The following is a 20,231-nucleotide window of genomic DNA, read 5'->3' as shown; positions in this document are numbered from 1 at the left end:
AGGAGGATATATGTGTCAGAGGTGGAGGGAAAAAGAAGATGCCGGAGACCAGATTGGAAGTGGAAGGATGAAGTATAAACGATTTTGAGGGATTGGGGCCTGAACATACAGGAGAGTGAAAGGTATGCAAGGAATAGAGTAAATTGGAATGATGTAGTATACCGGGGTCAATGAGCTGTTAATGGATTGAAACAGGGCATGTGAAGTGTCTGGGGTAAACCCTGGAAAGGTCTGTTGGGCTGGATGTGGAGAGGGAGCTGTGGTTTCCATGTATTACACATGACAGCTAGAGACTGTGTGACCGTATGTGGCCTTTTATGTCTATTTCTGGCAGTACCTCGCTGGGGGGATGCTATTTCATGTGTGGCGGAGTGGCGATGGAAATGGATGAAGGCAGTAAGTACTAACATGTATATGTGTATATATGTAAATGTATATGTAAGTATCCGTTGAAATGTATAGGTATGTATATGGGTGTTTATGCATATACATGTGTATGTGGATGGGTTTGGCCATTTATCTTCTCTTTCCTTGCGCTACCTCACAAATGCGGGAGACGGCGGTTAAGTAAAATAATATAATAATTCTTAATAAAGGTGATCTGCAAAAAATGGAAAAAGTAAGAAGAATGCAAAAGGATGATTATTTGTTAAAGGAAAACTACATAAGGAAAGAAAAAGGGAAAAGAAGGTGAGCACTATAAAGCACAAACACTTCATGACAGTGAGCTACATTTTAAACATAGGAGATGGACAGGTGGACTGTGTGTTCCTGGGCTGTATGAAGGCATCTGACATTTCAACACATAAAAAGTTGGTAAAGAAGCTGAATTTTCAGGCAGGTAAAGGGAAGAAATTCCTTCAATGAAAAGAAAATTATCTCTGGAAAGGACCAGAGGATGCAAGTCTAAAAAACTTTGTCAAATGGGTTGGGGTTACCAGTGGTGTGCCATAGGGCAAGAACGACGGGACTCAAGACCGAATATGTTTAGGGATGATGCCAAGATCATGAGATTAGTAAAGAGCAAGGTCAATTGTATCAATTTACAAAGGGATCTACAAAAGCTCCAAAGCTGGTATGATACATAGTTGTTGAAACTCAACCAGGGTAAAAGCAGACTATTGATTAAAAGGAAACATGAATATAATCTTGCATGAAACAATGCACTGGAATTTTTGTATGAGAGGAACCTGGGGTTGATATTGTATCTAACTCGTCACCAGAATGCCACCCCTGGAGATCTGAAAAAGGAGACAAACTGTCTCCTGACAATTATTCAACAAGCATTTAAATACACGAATAATCACTAAGCAATTTGCATCCTATATTGGTCCAAAACTAGAATATGCTTTTCAAGTCTGATTAGCACACTTTAATAAGTACAAATATGTAACAGGTCCTGGTTATCTTACTTTAATAAGCACAAAGATGTAACAGAAAAGGACCTGAGGATGTCAACAAACATGATATACAAAGGAAAATAGCCGAGTTACATAAAAAGGTTAAAAGGTCATAAATTTGTTAGCCTAGGAAAAGAAGGAAAAGGGAAGACTTTATAATAATCTTCACACTTCTAAACCAGTCTGATGAAGATAACAGGGAACAATTCATCTAAAGATGCAAAGACAGAGCAACTGGAGGCCATAATAATACAACTATATATTAAGAATATATGGTGTGGGAGGCAAGTTGTTAGAAGCAGTGAAAAGTTTTTATCGAGGATGTAAGGCATGTGTACGTGTAGGAAGAGAGGAAAGTGATTGGTTCTCAGTGAATGTAGGTTTGCGGCAGGGGTGTGTGATGTCTCCATGGTTGTTTAATTTGTTTATGGATGGGGTTGTTAGGGAGGTAAATGCAAGAGTTTTGGAAAGAGGGGCAAGTATGAAGTCTGTTGGGGATGAGAGAGCTTGGGAAGTGAGTCAGTTGTTGTTCGCTGATGATACAGCGCTGGTGGCTGATTCGTGTGAGAAACTGCAGAAGCTGGTGACTGAGTTTGGTAAAGTGTGTGGAAGAAGAGTGTTAAGAGTAAATGTGAATAAGAGCAAGGTTATTAGGTACAGTAGGGTTGAGGGTCAAGTCAATTGGGAGGTGAGTTTGAATGGAGAAAAACTGGAGGAAGGGAAGTGTTTTAGATATCTGGGAGTGGATCTGGCAGCGGATGGAACCATGGAAGCGGAAGTGGATCATAGGGTGGGGGAGGGGGCGAAAATTCTGGGGGCCTTGAAGAATGTGTGGAAGTCGAGAACATTATCTCGGAAAGCAAAAATGGGTATGTTTGAAGGAATAGTAGTTCCAACAATGTTGTATGGTTGCGAGGTGTGGGCTATGGATAGAGTTGTGCGCAGGAGGATGGATGTGCTGGAAATGAGATGTTTGAGGACAATGTGTGGTGTGAGGTGGTTTGATCGAGTGAGTAACATAAGGGTAAGAGAGATGTGTGGAAATAAAAAGAGCGTGGTTGAGAGAGCAGAAGAGGGTGTTTTGAAGTGGTTTGGGCACATGGAGAGGATGAGTGAGGAAAGATTGACCAAGAGGATATATGTGTCGGAGGTGGAGGGAGCAAGGAGAAGAGGGAGACCAAATTGGAGGTGGAAAGATGGAGTGAAAAAGATTTTGTGTGATCGGGGCCTGAACATGCAGGAGGGTGAAAGGAGGGCAAGGAATAGAGTGAATTGGAGCGATGTGGTATACCGGGGTTGACGTGCTGTCAGTGGACTGAATCAAGGCATGTGAAGCATCTGGGGTAAACCATGGAAAGCTGTGTAGGTATGTATATTTGCGTGTGTGGACGTATGTACATACATGTGTATGGGGGTGGGTTGGGCCATTTCTTTCGTCTGTTTCCTTGTGCTACCTCGCAAACGCGGGAGACAGCGACAAAGTATAAAAAAAAAAAAAAAAAAAAAAGAAAGAACTGGTATACAGAGAAGAGTATAGGGGCTGCATGTCTGAAAGATCAAGTCTGAAGACTGAACTTGGTAGCAGAATCTTCCAATTTTGTTGCATTATATGATGAGATATAATGGTGGAGTGAAAAATAGTATTCCATTTCTGATATGGGAATAATAGTATTCCATTTCTGACAAGTGAATAATTGTATTCCATTTCTGAAGCTAAGAAACGGTGAATACTAGTTATTGTAAATCCTCAAAGTTAAGAACATGAAGCTTAGTACTTTGGTGCCAAAATATATTTTCCAAACTGCAAATGATTCAGCTAAATGATAAACTTCTTAGTAATTATACATAATTTGTACAGTATATCTAAATGCATCATATGTTATTGCAAATGAATATCCATGTATAAGAGGATATTGTCATTACCATCAGTCTGAGGGCATCTTCTCTACGTGCAGTAGCATGGTAACTAAGAACTTCAAGTGTCACCTTCTGCTTGGCCATTGCTGTAATTGCCTTTTCATACCTAGAAGGAAACATTTAATGGCAAATGAACCCATGTGTATAGATTTTCATAATCCACAACTTTATGTCACCTCACATATAAAATACATTTTCATGAGGATGTTAAATGCATGCATATCAGCATGGGTGCCAATTCTAATAAATGACCATTCTCAAATAAGTAACATTACACATTTAGGAAAAAGTAAAATTATACATTTAGGAAAAATTCTTATGATGCTTGCTACATACCACAGAAAAAACTATGGTAGTGTATCAAAAATTATTGAGTCTGTATTTATGAAAAAATTCTACTTACATATGTGTATTATGGATGCCCATACCACAAAAGATGGCAAAGGCTTCAAGGAAGTTTTCATCATTCCCAGTGAAAGGAAGGTTATCAAACTTGTTGACGAGTTGTACAACACCAACAATTTTCCCTGCAGTATTCCTGATGGGCATACAGAGAATAGATTTGTGGCGGAACCCAGAGAGCTCATCCACTGATGGATCAAACTTGGAATCCAAATATGCGTCTGCGATGCATATGGTCTGTTGAACATGAGTACAGTATTGTAGATGGGAATACATGGGGAGGTCATAAACAGAAAACCTGATATTCTATAAAAAAGCTCTCTGGTTGAGGACAGTAATAATACCCAAAACTCCTAACCTGTATACAGTAAATGGAGACAGCAAACCAGTATGTTTCTCCCCACCCACCACTCCCTCTTATACATCAGTTGCCAAAGAAAATAGTTTTGAAGGAACACCATACTGCATAGAAAGATTATTTTGATATGGAACTTTTAAAGGAATGGATTAATAACAAATCCATCTTCATCCAATCACAACCACTGGCTTCTCTGGGTAAGAAAGATATTTGCAGCTATTTATTAAAAAAAAAAAAAAAATACTCATATATCATATTGTAATTCTAAAACAGTCTTACTCAGTGGTTATATGATTAACAAACTTGTCTAGCCATGTTTTATTCTTGTAGCTTCAAAATTAGGTTAGGATAATTTATTTCAACATTCATTAACTCTACTACCAAAGTAACTCTTGCCCATGTTGTCATTACATCTCCCTCTCTTTAACTTCATTCCATTATTCCTGGTCACTGTATTTTTACCTGGTGAAGAAATGATCATGTTACAATATCAGAATTATCTAGTGTTCTGAAAACTTCCATTTGATCTTCTCAGGGTTGATACTCTTAAAAAATGATATTAGATCTCTGAATCTTTCTTCATAAAGTTTATATCTGAGTGATAAAACAGCTTTTTTGCTGTCATACTGATTTTAGCTTTTCTTCATTTCCGTAATGTTTGGTGACCACAACTGAGCAGCATATTCCAAATGGGGTTTGACTATAGCATCATAGAGAGTAAATACTGTGTCTTTCTTTTTATAGCACATATTCAGTGATGAAACATAACAAATCTTAATGTATCATATGCAGCTATGAATTGTTTTGCATTACTGATCATCATTATGTTCCTAAAAAGGGCTTATTATACAATATATTCTTGTGTTTAAGATCTTTATCAGCACAATGTATTACTATGCATCAGGTCTAGTCTTAAGTCCAATGGTCTAAATCTCACCGAATCTCCTTTATTTTTTCTTTCTTAAAGTCTTATCATCAGCAATTCTGAGATTTTACATGCGAGTCAAGTTGAGAACAATGATGTATGTAATGAAAAGAATGGGGTCTAGAATTAAGCCATGAAATACATCACACTTGTCATGTTCATCCAGTAAAATGCTGCCCCAGTTAACATCACAAAGTTCTCTTCTATCTACATGCCCACACTAATACATCATCTGACTTCAATGATGATGCCAGACCCTGCCTGCTTGTGGTTACACTGTAACTGAAAAGATACCTTCAGCAAGGCTGTATCATTCTACATTAACAAAAAAGTGTACAGTTTCCTTGAAGGAGTCAGCCATTTCTTTGCTCCTGATTGGAATGCATTTTCAAACCTGCATTCCCTAAAGAAGGAAACCTGCATTTACATACTGAATTTGATTTCCTATGCAGTTTGGTTTAATATTACTTCACAATCTTTTTACAGTACTCTGTCAAAAGCATTGGGAAGTCTACGTGTATAACATCATAATGTCCAAAGGCTTTTTCAGATTCCAATTGTCATATATATTACTAAAGACCTCTAATAAGCTCTTTAAACTTGATTTTTAATTTCAAAACCCATTCTGACTTACAATTATTACAGTGCATGGAAAGCATGATCCTGTGAAGGCTAAATGTTATACTAACTACAGTAATCAAACTAAGGTGAAACCCTTTATATCAATGAAGCTAAATAAAAATCAAAATCTTTTAATGGGACATAAATTATAATTGGTTACACAAAACAAGTCAAATATTGAAAATCTGTACTTCTATAAACTGAAAACTCCCAAATCCAAAGTTTAGCACATTTACTATTACTGCCAACTTGGATCATGAGTTTCCAAAGGTGGCAGCTTTGTTTACCAAGTGTTGCCAAAGCTTGTGACACTGCTCTTGCACAGTGAATGCATGGAAGCAAAGCTTCAAGCTTTCTTCAGTTATTTATACATTTTCCTAAGTTTTGCCCTTATAATGGCAAAAGGAGTAACAGCCACAATGTTTTCAAGTTTCTCTACATTGTGCTTAATTGTATGAGACCACACACACCGAAGAGAGGCAGCAGACTTGCCACTCTACACTGTTTACTGACTTTGTCTCATTTTTATGTCAATATTATCTTTGGTTTTTCATGATGCAAGACTATAATCCATGAATTAATATCTTAATCAACGAAAAACATAGTACCAAAGAAATAAATGCATATACATATATAAACATGTACATAATTCACACTAGCTGCCTTTATTTATTCCTGTTGCCACCCCGCCACAAGTGAAATGACAACCCCCTCCCCCTGCTCGTGTGCGAGGTAGCGCAAGGAAAGGACAACAAAGGCCACATTTGTTCACACTCAGTCTCTAGCTGTCATGAATAATGCACCGAAACCACAGCTACCTTTCCACATCCAGGCCCCACAAAACTTTCCATGGTTTACCCCAGACACTTCACGTGCCCTGGTTCAATCCACTGACAGCATGTTGACCCTGGTAAACCACATCATTCCAATTCACTCACTCTATTCCTTTCACCCTCCTGCTTGTCCAGGACCCATCGTTCAAAATCATTTTCACTCCATCTTTCCACCTCCAATTTGGTCTCTCACTTCTCCTCGTTCCCTCCACCTCTGACACATACATCCTCTTTGTCAATCATTCCTCACTCATTCTCTCCATGTGACCAAACCATTTCAAAACACCCTCTTCTGCTCTCTCAACCACAGTCTTTTTATTACTTACTCGATCAAACCACCTCACACCACATATTGTCCTCAAACATTTCATTTCCAAAACATCTGCCCTCCTCCGCACAACCCATGCGTCGCAACCATATAACATTGTTGGAACCACTATTCCTTCAAACATACCCATTTTTGCTTTCCAAAATAATGTTCTCACCTTTCACACATTTTCTAATGCTCCCAGAACTTTCGCCCCCTCCGCCACCTTGTGACTCACTTCCGCTTCCATGGTTCCATCCGCTGCCAAATCCACTCCCAGATATCTAAAGCACTTCATTTCCTTCAGTTTTTCTCCATTCAAACTTACCTCCCAATTGGCTTGTCCCTCAACCCTACTGTACCTAATAACCTTGCTCTTATTCACATTTACTCTCAGCTTTCTTCTCTCACACACTGTCCCAAACTCAGTCACCAGCTTCTGCAGTTTCTCACCCGAATCAGCCACCAGTGCTGTATCATCAGCGAACAACAACTGACTCATTTCCCAAGCTCTCTCATCCACAACAGACTGCATACTTGCCCCTCTCTCCAAAACTTTTTCATTCACCTCCCTAACAACCCCATCCAAAAACAAATTAAATAACCATGGAGACATCATGCACCCCTGCCGCAAACCAACATTCATATATACATTTTTTTGATCACAGAGGGTATGGTTTGTTACTAATCTAATAAGGAATTTAATAAGTGACAAATTCAACTTACCAATTAATTTACATTATAGTAAGATGATTCAGTACATGAAAAAATACTCCTACCCTTGTTCCATTCATTATAATCAGTAATAAATGAGTCTGTCCATATTTCTGGTTATGGTGGCTCATGAGGAATGCTCTTCAAACTATTCACTTAACTGCATGTTAGAAAACTACTATCAGCCATTTTAAAGTTATACAGTATATAATGAATAAAGAAATCTGTAGCACGACACTTTTTAATTCTTTCTAAAGTATATTTCCAATGTTCTTACCTCTCCTGTTGTGGCTACATGGCCTGTAATTCCAATGTTGATAGGGAATCGAGACTCAAATGGACTAGTACGATTCTCTGCATCATCACCCTGTAAATCCTTCACTTCTAAGTCAAATACCCGTGAAAAAGTTCCCTGAGATGCTTCATGTACCAGTAGTATCTGTGAACAAAATCAAAGAAATAATGGCATTACAACATATGTATTGATAACAATATCTAAATAGTAGGCAAAGATATAAATGTACACATCTAGAGGTAAGATTACTCTTATATTATCCAACCAAACCCTCTACTAATGAGTAAGATTACTCTTATATTATCCAACCAAACCCTCTACTAATGAAAATTAGAAGTACTTTTCATTTCCAATGCATCATCTTATTCTTGGATTCATCAATATTACTTTTAAAGAAAAGTTGTTGCAATTACATCATTGAGATTCCCACAAATATCTACACTATGTGTAATTAGATGAGTCTTATTTTTCAACTGAAAATTTAACCAAATCCTACAGGAGTCACAGAAGGATAGCCCTTACCCATGACTCAACTAAATTTTCATATTATTTTGGGAAGATGATTCAGTCTAGGAGCTAATTTCTTTTTTTAAATGTATAGCTATTGTCTCAGGCTTTACTACATATTCATTACTCTCCTTTCATATCAATAATTTATGAGAGTTTACTTACACTTATTTCTTTCGGAAGATATTAAAGAATAAAATCAATTCTATAAGATTATTGCTGGAAGAAGCCATGTTTTACTCATGTATGACCTCAAGTACTGCCAGCACATTTTCAATGTAAAGAATTTGCTGGAAGGTGGCTAGTGAATATCCAATACGCTCAATAATTTCAAATTATCATCTACCTCTAGGCTTTACCGGGAAGGTCAGGGATGAAGAACCAAGGGACAGGCACACCCAGTTGGGGGTTAAGTAAAATTGATTAGTTTGACAATTTCAAACAAAATTTTTCAAGCACTTCATAGCCCTCCTAACTAATCAATATTCTTTTACTTCATTTGCCAATTAATCATCTTATCCTGTGGAAGATATTCTTTTTCAAATAATTGAGATTCCTATGCTACTTTGGTTGAGAGGACAAGAAAATAATTTCATTTTTGTCACATAATGACACCCACTACCTTTAATCAGATATTCATGAGAATATTTTGAAATCCTCTTTTTATACATCAGAACAGATATTTGTTAGGTCAAGCTGATTAATCCACAAATGAAGAGGCACAAGGAGAGATAAATTTCCACATCAGATACACATAACATATACAGTGTGTATAAGAATCAATATATCAGTGACCAACATAACCCAAACTGCAAACACTGAGAGTATGGAAATCAAGTGTCTTGCGGAGGAAGAACAGTCAAATGAAAATACTTATGTTCATATATGAATATAATTACTTATTTCTACAGTACTGGAAGTGAGTTCTGTGCTTGTGGCACTGTCTTGTGAATTTTATCCGCTAATGTACAGGATTCTAAACTTCTATACAGATAGCATTCATAATCTTATTACTCGTCTTTTTGCATCAATTCACCGACTCTGATAATATGAGAGTACCTCTCAACATTTACTCTAAGAGGATTCTTAACCAGCTTGTTATGGCCTCTGGTTGTTGTATCTTTGCACCTTTCAAAGAACTGTACACTGACACCATAATTAAACTTTTTTCTTTTACATTGGAGGCTCCAGTCACAGACAAATGTTCACATCAAAGCAAAGCAAAATAAATGAATATATATATATATATATATATATATATATATATATATATATATATATATATATATATTTTTCTTTTTCTTTTAAACTTTTAAACTATTTGCCATTTCCCGCGTTAGCGAGGTAGCGTTAAGAACAGAGGCCTGGGCCTTTTTTGGAATATCCTCACCTGGCCCCCTCTGTTCCTTCTTTTGGAAAATTAAAAAAAAAAAACGAGAGGGGAGGATTTCCAGCTCCCCGCTCCCTCCCCTTTTAGTCGCCTTCTACGACACGCAGGGAATACGTGGGAAGTATTCTTAATCCCCTATCCCCAGGGATATATATATATTTATATATATACATATATATATATATATATTTATATATATATATTTTTTTTTGTCGCTGTCTCCCGCGTTTGCGAGGTAGCGCAAGGAAACAGACGAAAGAAATGGCCCAACCCACCCCCATACACATGTATATACATACGTCCACACACACAAATATACATACCTACACAGCTTTCCATGGTTTACCCCAGACGCTTCACATGCCTTGATTCAATCCACTGACAGCACGTCAACCCCGGTATACCACATCGATCCAATTCACTCTATTCCTTGCCCTCCTTTCACCCTCCTGCATGTTCAGGCCCCGATCACACAAAATCTTTTTCACTCCATCTTTCCACCTCCAGTTTGGTCTCCCACTTCTCCTCGTTCCCTCCACCTCCGACACATATATCCTCTTGGTCAATCTTTCCTCACTCATTCTCTCCATGTGCCCAAACCATTTCAAAACACCCTCTTCTGCTCTCTCAACCATGCTCATTTTATTTCCACACATCTCTCTTACCCTTATGTTACTTACTCAATCAAACCACCTCACACTACACATTGTCCTCAAACATCTCATTTCCAGCACATCCATCCTCCTGCGCACAACTCTATCCACAGCCCACGCCTCGCAACCATACAACATTGTTGGAACCACTATTCCTTCAAACATACCCATTTTTGCTTTCCGAGATAATGTTCTCGACTTCCACACATTCTTCAAGGCTCCCAGAATTTTCGCCCCCTCCCCCACCCTATGATCCACTTCCGCTTCCATGGTTCCATCCGCTGCCAGATCCACTCCCAGATATCTAAAACACTTTACTTCCTCCAGTTTTTCTCCATTCAAACTTACCTCCCAATTGACTTGACCCTCAACCCTACTGTACCTAATAACCTTGCTCTTATTCACATTTACTCTTAACTTTCTTCTTTCACACACTTTACCAAACTCAGTCACCAGCTTCTGCAGTTTCTCAGATGAATCAGCCACCAGCGCTGTATCATCAGCGAACAACAATTGACTCACTTCCCAAGCTCTCTCATCCCCAACAGACTTCATACTTGCCCCTCTTTCCAAAACTCTTGCATTCACCTCCCTAACAACCCCATCCATAAACAAATTAAACAACCATAGAGACATCACACACCCCTGCCGCAAACCTACATTCACTGAGAACCAATCTCTTTCCTCTCTTCCTACACGTACACATGCCTTACATCCTTGATAAAAACTTTTCACTGCTTCTAACAACTTGCCTCCCACACCATATATTCTTAATACCTTCCACAGAGCATATATATATATATATATATATATATATATATATATATATATATATATATATATATATATATATATATATACATATATATATATATAGAGGTTAATGAAAGGGAAAAACATGAGACAAGGGAAAGAATTTATGAATTATGGAAAGACACAAGAGGATAAAAAATTCCAAAGCTTTGAATTATCAAAACAGCCCACCCTTGAGCTGCCAACAATCATACAGTAATCATGTGATGCAGCAGCTTGCCAAGTATTGCATGGTCTAGACAGTGGTGGGGCAAACAAGTAGCTAGTTCTTGGGAGCAAAAACCAAAGTAATAACTACAGAAGGGGGAAAGTGAGCCAACATTGCCGCATAGTACATGCACGTCAAGTATTGCAGTTAGCCTGGGAGAGTTCCAAAGTTGGACCGCTATTGGCTCCATTCTGTCAAGTAATGATGCAGAGCTAGAGCCACCCCAGATGTGAGAACAGTACTCCATAAAAAGACAGATCAATCTTTTGAATAAATGAAGCAACTGTTCAGAAGAAATGAAATTTTGACATCTAAACAGGACTCTCATTTTCTTAAAAGGCAGATTTAGCTATTTCCATAATGCAGGGTTTCCAAGATAGAAAACAAGATACAGTAATACTAGGTATGTTCATTGAGACGAGATGGAATTACAGAACCATCGAAGGCAAGAGGGAAGTTGTGAGCCTTACCAACCCAGTCACCTACTGTACCCCTAATCAGATTATGCTACCAGTATCAACACTGAATCTCTCCAAATTCCTAATATCAATAACTTTCAAAATCAAATCACCATGAAAGAATTATAATTAATGAGAGAAAGTAGCCTAAGAAGAGTAGCTGAACAAGTATCTTGCCAACAACCTATGCATAACCCATCTTAGCCACAAAGCCAGGACAGTTTCTACTCTGGCATGGCAGAGATGTGCCTTGTGGATGTGCTGGAAATAAGATGTATGAGAACGGTATCTGGAAATGTAAGAGGTATGGATGGGATAAAATAGACTTGAATGATGTGGTATACATGAAATGATGTGCTATCAGTGGAAAAAACAGGGCATATGAAGTAGCTGCAGGAAACAATGGAAAGGTCTATGGGGCCTTGTTGTGGATAGGGCAATGTGGTTTCAATGCACTACTGATGACAGCTAGAGAATGGAGAGAGGTGAATGCAGTCTTTGTCTATTCCTTTCATCACCTTGCTAACATGGAAAACACTGGACAATTATAAGGGTGTATTGAAATGGTTTGGTCACATGGAGAGAATGAGTGAGGAAAGAGGTGGATGGAACAAGAAGTGGGAGACAAAATTGGAGGTGGAAGGATGGAATGAAAGATTTTGAACGATTGGGGCCTGAACATACAGGAGGGTAAAAGCGTGCAATGAATTGAGTGCATTGGAATGATGTGGCATACTGGTGTCGATGTGCTGTCAATGGATTGAACCAGGGCATGTGAAGCATCTGTGGTAAACCATGGAAAGTATATATATATATATATATATATATATATATACAGGTACACCTCTGATCTTCTGACACTCATGGTTCCAAAGCCTTGCCGGATTAACCATTTTGCTGGACCAACTGTGGTCACATAATACTAATTCATCAACTCACCTCTAACTTACTAATTATACATCTCCCATGTGTCTAAAGTATACCATGGACTGCTAAAAATTTAAATCAAACAAATATTAAAAGTCTGGGCACCCTAAGATGGTAAGTCTGTCCTTAGATTGTTTGAATCTTGTGGGGTCTTCTTTGTCTTTTGTTGTTAGTGTTTTCCTTGGTATGCATCGCCAGAATAATGCACTTTCGTCTGCATTATACACTTGCTCGACTGAGGTGCTTGTCAGGTAAGCAAATTTGTCCACATACTTGGCAGCTCCTTCATGGTTTGCAGACCACTTTTCTCCGCACACTTCATTCTTGGAAACTCCATGAGGCTTCTTGAATCTTTGAAGCCAATTTTCACTATAGTCATGCTCATGTTGTAATTAAAGTTCTTTATGGAACAACTTAGTCTGGTCCATTATCAGGCTACCTGACAAGTCCACTCCATCACTCTGACGCTGTCGAAACCATTCCATCATCACTCAGTCATGCTCAGTACTCTTACTATCTTTCATAGTTTTTCTAATCATCATTTGTTTCTTGTAATCGCTGTCTGTGTAGAATTTCAACATTTTCTCCCTTTGCTTCTTTATATCATAAACAGCTGACGAACCAGTACTGTAGATGTCACACAGCTTACGTACCGAAATACCATGGTCCAAGTTTTCAACAATTCTACTTTGTCTTGGATCGATAGGGGCTGGTGTTTACATTTGACACCATGACTGGCACTCTCATATGTCTTAGAAGCCATAACTAGGGTTAAATTTAAGCAAAATAAGCTAAGAATCTCATAGAATTGCAGAATCACCACCAAGCGCAGAGTAAAGAATGTAAATAAGCACGCCCTATACACAATGCCATCTGTGGCTGCCCAGTAATCTGGTGGCTGCGGTAATTTCAAGTTCCCTCATGTAATTTTCTCAGGACTATAGGAGGTGCCAAACCATCAGTTGCTGGAAATTCGCTGGTTTACCTCTATATATATATATATATATATATATATATATATATATATATATATATATTTTTTTTTTTTTTTATACTTTGTCGCTGTCTCCCGCGTTTGCGAGGTAGCGCAAGGAAACAGACGAAAGAAATGGCCCAACCCCCCCGCCATACACATGTATATACATACGTCCACACACGCAAATATACATACCTACACAGCTTTCCATGGTTTACCCCAGACGCTTCACATGCCTTGATTCAATCCACTGACAGCACGTCAACCCCGGTATACCACATCGCTCCAATTCACTCTATTCCTTCCCCTCCTTTCACCCTCCTGCATGTTCAGGCCCCGATCACACAAAATCTTTTTCACTCCATCTTTCCACCTCCAATTTGGTCTCCCTCTTCTCCTCGTTCCCTCCACCTCCGACACATATATCCTCTTGGTCAATCTTTCCTCACTCATTCTCTCCATGTGCCCAAACCATTTCAAAACACCCTCTTTTGCTCTCTCAACCATGCTCTTTTTATTTCCACACATCTCTCTTACCCTTACGTTACTTACTCGATCAAACCACCTCACACCACACATTGTCCTCAAACATCTCATTTCCAGCACATCCATCCTCCTGCGCACCACTCTATCCATAGCCCACGCCTCGCACCCATACAACATTGTTGGAACCACTATTCCTTCAAACATACCCATTTTTGCTTTCCGAGATAATGTTCTCGACTTCCACACATTCTTCAAGGCTCCCAGAATTTTCGCCCCCTCTCCCATCCTATGATCCACTTCCGCTTCCATGGTTCCATCCGCTGCCAGATCCACTCCCAGATATCTAAAACACTTTACTTCCTCCAGTTTTTCTCCATTCAAACTCACCTCCCAATTGACTTGACCCTCAACCCTACTGTACCTAATAACCTTGCTCTTATTCACATTTACTCTTAACTTTCTTCTTTCACACACTTTACCAAACTCAGTCACCAGCTTCTGCAGTTTCTCACATGAATCAGCCACCAGCGCTGTATCATCAGCGAACAACAACTGACTCACTTCCCAAGCTCTCTCATCCCCAACAGACTTCATACTTGCCCCTCTTTCCAAAACTCTTGCATTCACCTCCCTAACAACCCCATCCATAAACAAATTAAACAACCATGGAGACATCACACACCCCTGCCGCAAACCTACATTCACTGAGAACCAATCACTTTCCTCTCTTCCTACACGTACACATGCCTTACATCCTCGATAAAAACTTTTCACTGCTTCTAACAACTTGCCTCCCACACCATATATTCTTAATACCTTATATATACCTTATAATATATATATATGTATATATATATATATATATATATATATATATATATATATATATATATATATATATATAAATATATATATAAATGTGAATAAGAGCAAGGTTATTAGGTACAGTAGGGTTGAGGGTCAAGTCAATTGGGAGGTGAGTTTGAATGGAGAAAAACTGGAGGAAGTGAAGTGTTTTAGATATCTGGGAGTGGATCTGGCAGCAGATGGAACCATGGAAGCGGAAGTGGATCATAGGGTGGGGGAGGGGGCGAAAATCCTGGGGGCCTTGAAGAATGTGTGGAAGTCGAGAACATTATCTCGGAAAGCAAAAATGGGTATGTTTGAAGGAATAGTGGTTCCAACAATGTTGTATGGTTGCAAGGCGTGGGCTATGGATAGAGTTGTGCGCAGGAGGATGGATGTGCTGGAAATGAGATGTTTGAGGACAATGTGTGGTGTGAGGTGGTTTGATCGAGTGAGTAACGTAAGGGTAAGAGAGATGTGTGGAAATAAAAAGAGCGTGGTTGAGAGAGCAGAAGAGGGTGTTTTGAAGTGGTTTGGGCACATGGAGAGGATGAGTGAGGAAAGATTGACCAAGAGGATATATGTGTCGGAGGTGGAGGGAACAAGGAGAAGAGGGAGACCAAATTGGAGGTGGAAAGATGGAGTGAAAAAGATTTTGTGTGATCGGGGCCTGAACATGCAGGAGGGTGAAAGGAGGGCAAGGAATAGAGTGAATTGGAGCGATGTGGTATACCGGGGTTGACGTGCTGTCAGTGGATTGAAGCAAGGCATGTGAAGCGTCTGGGGTAAACCATGGAAAGCTGTGTAGGTATGTATATTTGCGTGTTGTGGACGTATGTATATACATGTGTATGGGGGGGGGGGTTGGGCCATTTCTTTCGTCTGTTTCCTTGCGCTACCTCGCAAACGCGGAAGACAGCGACAAAGTATAATAAAAAAAATAAAAAATATATATATATATATATATATATATATATATATATCTTTTCTTTTTCTTTCATACTATTCGCCATTTCCCGCATTAGGGAGGTAGCGTTGAGAACAGAGGACTGGGCCATTGAGGGAATATCCTCACCTGGGCCCCTTCTCTGTTCCCTCTTTTGGAAAATTAAAAAAAAAAAGTGAGAGGGGAGGATTTCCAGCCCCCCGCTCCTTCCCCTTTTAGTCGCCTTCTACGACACGCAGGGAATACGTGGGAAGTATTCTTTCTCCCCTATCCCCAGGGATTATATATATATATATATATATATATATATATATATATATATATATATATATATATATATATTATCCCTGGGGATAGGGGAGAAAGAATACTTCCCACGTATTCCCTGCGTGTCGTAGAAGGCAACTAAAAGGGGAGGGAGCGGGGGGCTGGAAATCCTCCCCTCTCGTTTTTTTTATTTTTCCAAAGAAGGAACAGAGAAGGGGGCCAGAGGAGGATATTCCCTCAAAGGCCCAGTCCTCTGTTCTTAACGCTACCTCGCTAACGCGGGAAATGGCAAATAGTATGAAAGAAAAGAAAGATATATATATATATATATACATATATATATATATATATATATATATATATATATATATATATATATATATATATATATATATATGAAAAAATATATATATATATATATATATATATATATATATATATTTTTTTTCATATTATTCGCCATTTCCCGCGATAGCAAGGTAGCGTTAAGAACAGAGGTCTGGGCCTTTGAGGGAATATCCTCACCTGGCCCTCTTCTCTGTTCCTTCTTTTGGAAAAAAAAAAAAAAAAAGAGAGGGGAGGATTTCCAGCCCCCCCACTCCCTTCCCTTTTAGTCACCTTCTACGACATGCAGGGAATACGTGGGAAGTATTCTTTCTCTCCTATCCCCAGGGAATATATATATATATATATATATATATATATATATATATATATATATATACACCTCGCTAACGCGGGAAATGGCGAAGTTTAAAAAAAAAAGATATATATATATATATATATATATTTTTTAAATTTTCCAAAAGAAGGAACAGAGGGGGCCAGTTGAGGATATTCCAAAAAAGGCCCAGTCCTCTGTTCTTAGCGCTACCTCGCTAACGCGGGAAATGGCGAATAGTTTAAAAGAAAAGAAAAAATATATATATATATATATATATATATATACACACAATGGTGTGCAAAGTGAGAGGGTTAGGGAGAATGATTTAGTAAACAGAGAAGAGGTAGTAAAAGCTTTGCGGAAGATGAAAGCCGGCAAGGCAGCCGGTTTGGATGGTATTGCAGTGGAATTTATTAAAAAAGGGGGTGACTGTATTGTTGACCGGTTGGTAAGGTTATTTAATGTATGTATGACTCATGGTGAGGTGCCTGAGGACTGGCGGAATGCTTGCATAGTGCCATGGTACAAAGGCAAAGGGGATAAGAGGGAGTGCTCAAATTACAGAGGTATAAGTTTGTTGAGTATTCCTGGGAAATTATATGGAAGGGTATTGATTGAAAGGGTGAAGGCATGTACAGCATTCAGATTGGGAAGAGCAGTGTGGTTTCAGAAGTGGTAGAGGATTGTGGATCAGGTGTTTGCTTTTGAAGAATGTATGCGAGAAATACTTAGAAAAGCAAATGGATTTGTATGTAGCATTTATGGATCTGGAGACGGCATATGATAGAGTTGTAGAGATGCTCTGTGGAAGGTATTAGATATAAGTTGTTAGAAGCAGTGAAAAGTTTTTATCGAGTAGTAAGGCATGTGTACGTGTAGGAAGAGAGGAAAGAGATTGGTTCTCAGTGAATGTTGGTTTGCGGCAGGGTGTGTGATGTCTCCATGGTTGTTTTAATTTGTTATGGAGAGGCTGTTGGGAGGTGATTTAAAGAGTTTTTTTGGGAAAAAGGGGGGAAGTATGAGTCTTTTTGTGGAGAGGAGCTTGGAAGTGGGTCAGTTGTTTTTCGTGTTTTACGCACTGGTGGCGTCATGTGAGAAACTGCAGAAGTGGTGCGAGTTTGGTAAATGTTGTGAAAGAAAAATGGAGTAAATTGATAAGAAGCAGGTTTTTAGGTACAGTAGGGTTGAAGGCAAGTAATTGGGGGTAAGTTTGAATGAAGGAAAAATGGGAAAAGGGAAGTGAAAATCTATAAGATAAAATAAATAATATTGTTAAAGAGCTGCATTTTTACGATATCAAAATGCACAGTGATACTAAGTGGGGAAATATATTCTACAAATGAACTTGTAGTCTGTAAGTTCCAATTTGATGTGGACAAAATTGAGGGACTGACTCAAAATTTGCCAAATAAATGTGTATCAATTAAATGCAAAAAGTTTTAATAGCAATAGTAAAAATGAAAAGGTTAAGCTACAGTATGACTTTGTTGAAAAACAAAGATGTTGTGAGAAAAGATTTGGGCACAAAAAATCTGGGTGACCTAAAACCAAGTAAGCATTGAAACATTAGTGAAAAGGAAAAAAAATTCTTTGATTCACGAGTAGGGCATTTTATTCAAGTTAGGGCATCATTCCTTACTCTTTGCAATTCATTGGTTCATCCCATCTCAAATGCATTCAAATTGATGTTCGTTTCTTTCACCCTACCGAAATAAGCCAGGTGCATCTGCTACCAGATAATGTCCGGTGAGAACCAGAGCCTATGAGAACCAAAAGAAGCTAACCTTCAATCTGTTAGCTTAGAAAAGAGGTTAAGAGGGGACTAAACAAATATTTAAAATCTTTAAAAGGGTTTTTGGGAATTATTAATCTAACAAGTTTACTTAAGACTTGATTCATCTGATTTCACATAGTATTTAAATGATTAAATTTTGGTCAAATGTTTTTCCCTTTGGAGTGAAGAAGCTTTTTTCTTCAAAGGTTTGTTTTCTTAGGAATTATATAAGAATTCACAGTGGCTGAAAGCAGAAACTATAGGCTTTTTCATACTTGTCTGCCCTGTCCCGCTTTAGCAGTAGTGCTAGGAATAGATGAAGAAAGGCCCGATCTGCTCACATTCATTTTTCTTGGGTGTCATTGTGTTTTTAAAAAATAACCACAGCTTCCTATCCACAACCCAGGCCCCACACACCTTTCCTCGGTTTACTCCAGACACTTTATATGCCCCGGTTCAGTCTATGACAGCACATCAACCAAAGTGGTACCACTCATTCCCGTTTAATCTACCCCTTCTCACCTTTCACCCTCCAGGCAATGCTCAGGCCCCAATCACTCCAAAATCTTTTTTACTCCTCCTTCCATCTCCAGTTTGGGTCTCCCCGTTCTCCTTTTTTCTTTCCCCACTGACACACATATCCTCTTCTCAGCCTTCCTCTCATCTGTCCAAAATGTCCAACCATTTCAGCACCCCTATTCAAACTTTCTCAATCACACTCTGTTTTATTACCATATCTTTCTCTTACCCTTTTTAATTACTCAAACCACCTCACACCACACATTGCCCTTAAAAATTTCATTTCCAACACATCCACCATCTTCGGCCCCAGCTTTCTATAGTCTATTCCTTTTCATCCCTATATTATTGGGACTACTATACCTTCAAAACATTCCCATCCCTCGCTGTTCCTCCAGGTAATGTTCTCTCTTTCCACACATTCTTCAGCACTCCTAGAACCTTTGCTCTCTCACCCACCCAATAAATCCCCTCGCTTACATGTTTCCATTCACTTACATGCATAGGTGGGCAGGACCGAGTTCCAAAGGACCGAATTTCTGGAACTTGGTCCATTTTTGAGGACAAATGACCAGGGAAATTCAGCCCTTTTCCCAATTAGGACCGTATTGGGGACCAAAAGTCCATTCTAATTCAATCCAGACAGTTCAACGTTCTTTTGGGTCCTTTTTATTCTCCTTCTTTGGGTTTTTTCTCTTTTCAGGTTTTCACTATTTAAAAAATTACTTTCAAATATAACAAAACTCAACTCATACCGTAAACTTTTCAGGAGTTTTTGGGAAAGGAGAAAGATGATATATCAATTCATCAAGAAAGACTCAGAAGAAAGAGACTGAGACTGAATTGAACGGTAAATCCCAAAACCAGAAGGCAAAAAAAAATTTAGTGTTGCCCGTGCTTCAACCTCAAGTCAGCAACTGAGCTCCTTGTGGAAAAAATAACACCTGGTAACTTTTGGCTGTACCTGGACAAAAAAAAATTTTGAATTTCATGGGCCCCAAGGGTGAGAACCTGGGAAAACAAAT

General features: G+C 38.7%; 1 protein-coding gene across 9 annotated transcripts in view; it reads right to left on the bottom strand.

Moving 5' to 3' along the window:
• Positions 1–20,231, bottom strand: part of Pde11 (Phosphodiesterase 11) — a 1,275,799-nt gene that overhangs the window by 141,909 nt on the left and 1,113,659 nt on the right. For all 9 annotated transcript variants that reach the window (XM_071695072.1, XM_071695082.1, XM_071695086.1 and 6 more), the window contains 3 exons: positions 7,755–7,916; positions 3,721–3,956; positions 3,324–3,423 (listed from right to left, as the gene is read on the bottom strand). In XM_071695072.1, the coding sequence (XP_071551173.1) occupies positions 3,324–3,423; positions 3,721–3,956; positions 7,755–7,916 (498 nt within the window). The remainder of the gene's footprint in view (positions 1–3,323; positions 3,424–3,720; positions 3,957–7,754; positions 7,917–20,231) is intronic.

Source organism: Panulirus ornatus, chromosome 4 (assembly GCF_036320965.1).
Source record: "Panulirus ornatus isolate Po-2019 chromosome 4, ASM3632096v1, whole genome shotgun sequence".
In the NCBI taxonomy this organism is placed as follows: Eukaryota; Metazoa; Arthropoda; class Malacostraca; order Decapoda; family Palinuridae; genus Panulirus; species Panulirus ornatus.
This window is presented reverse-complemented; position numbering and strand designations above follow the sequence as displayed.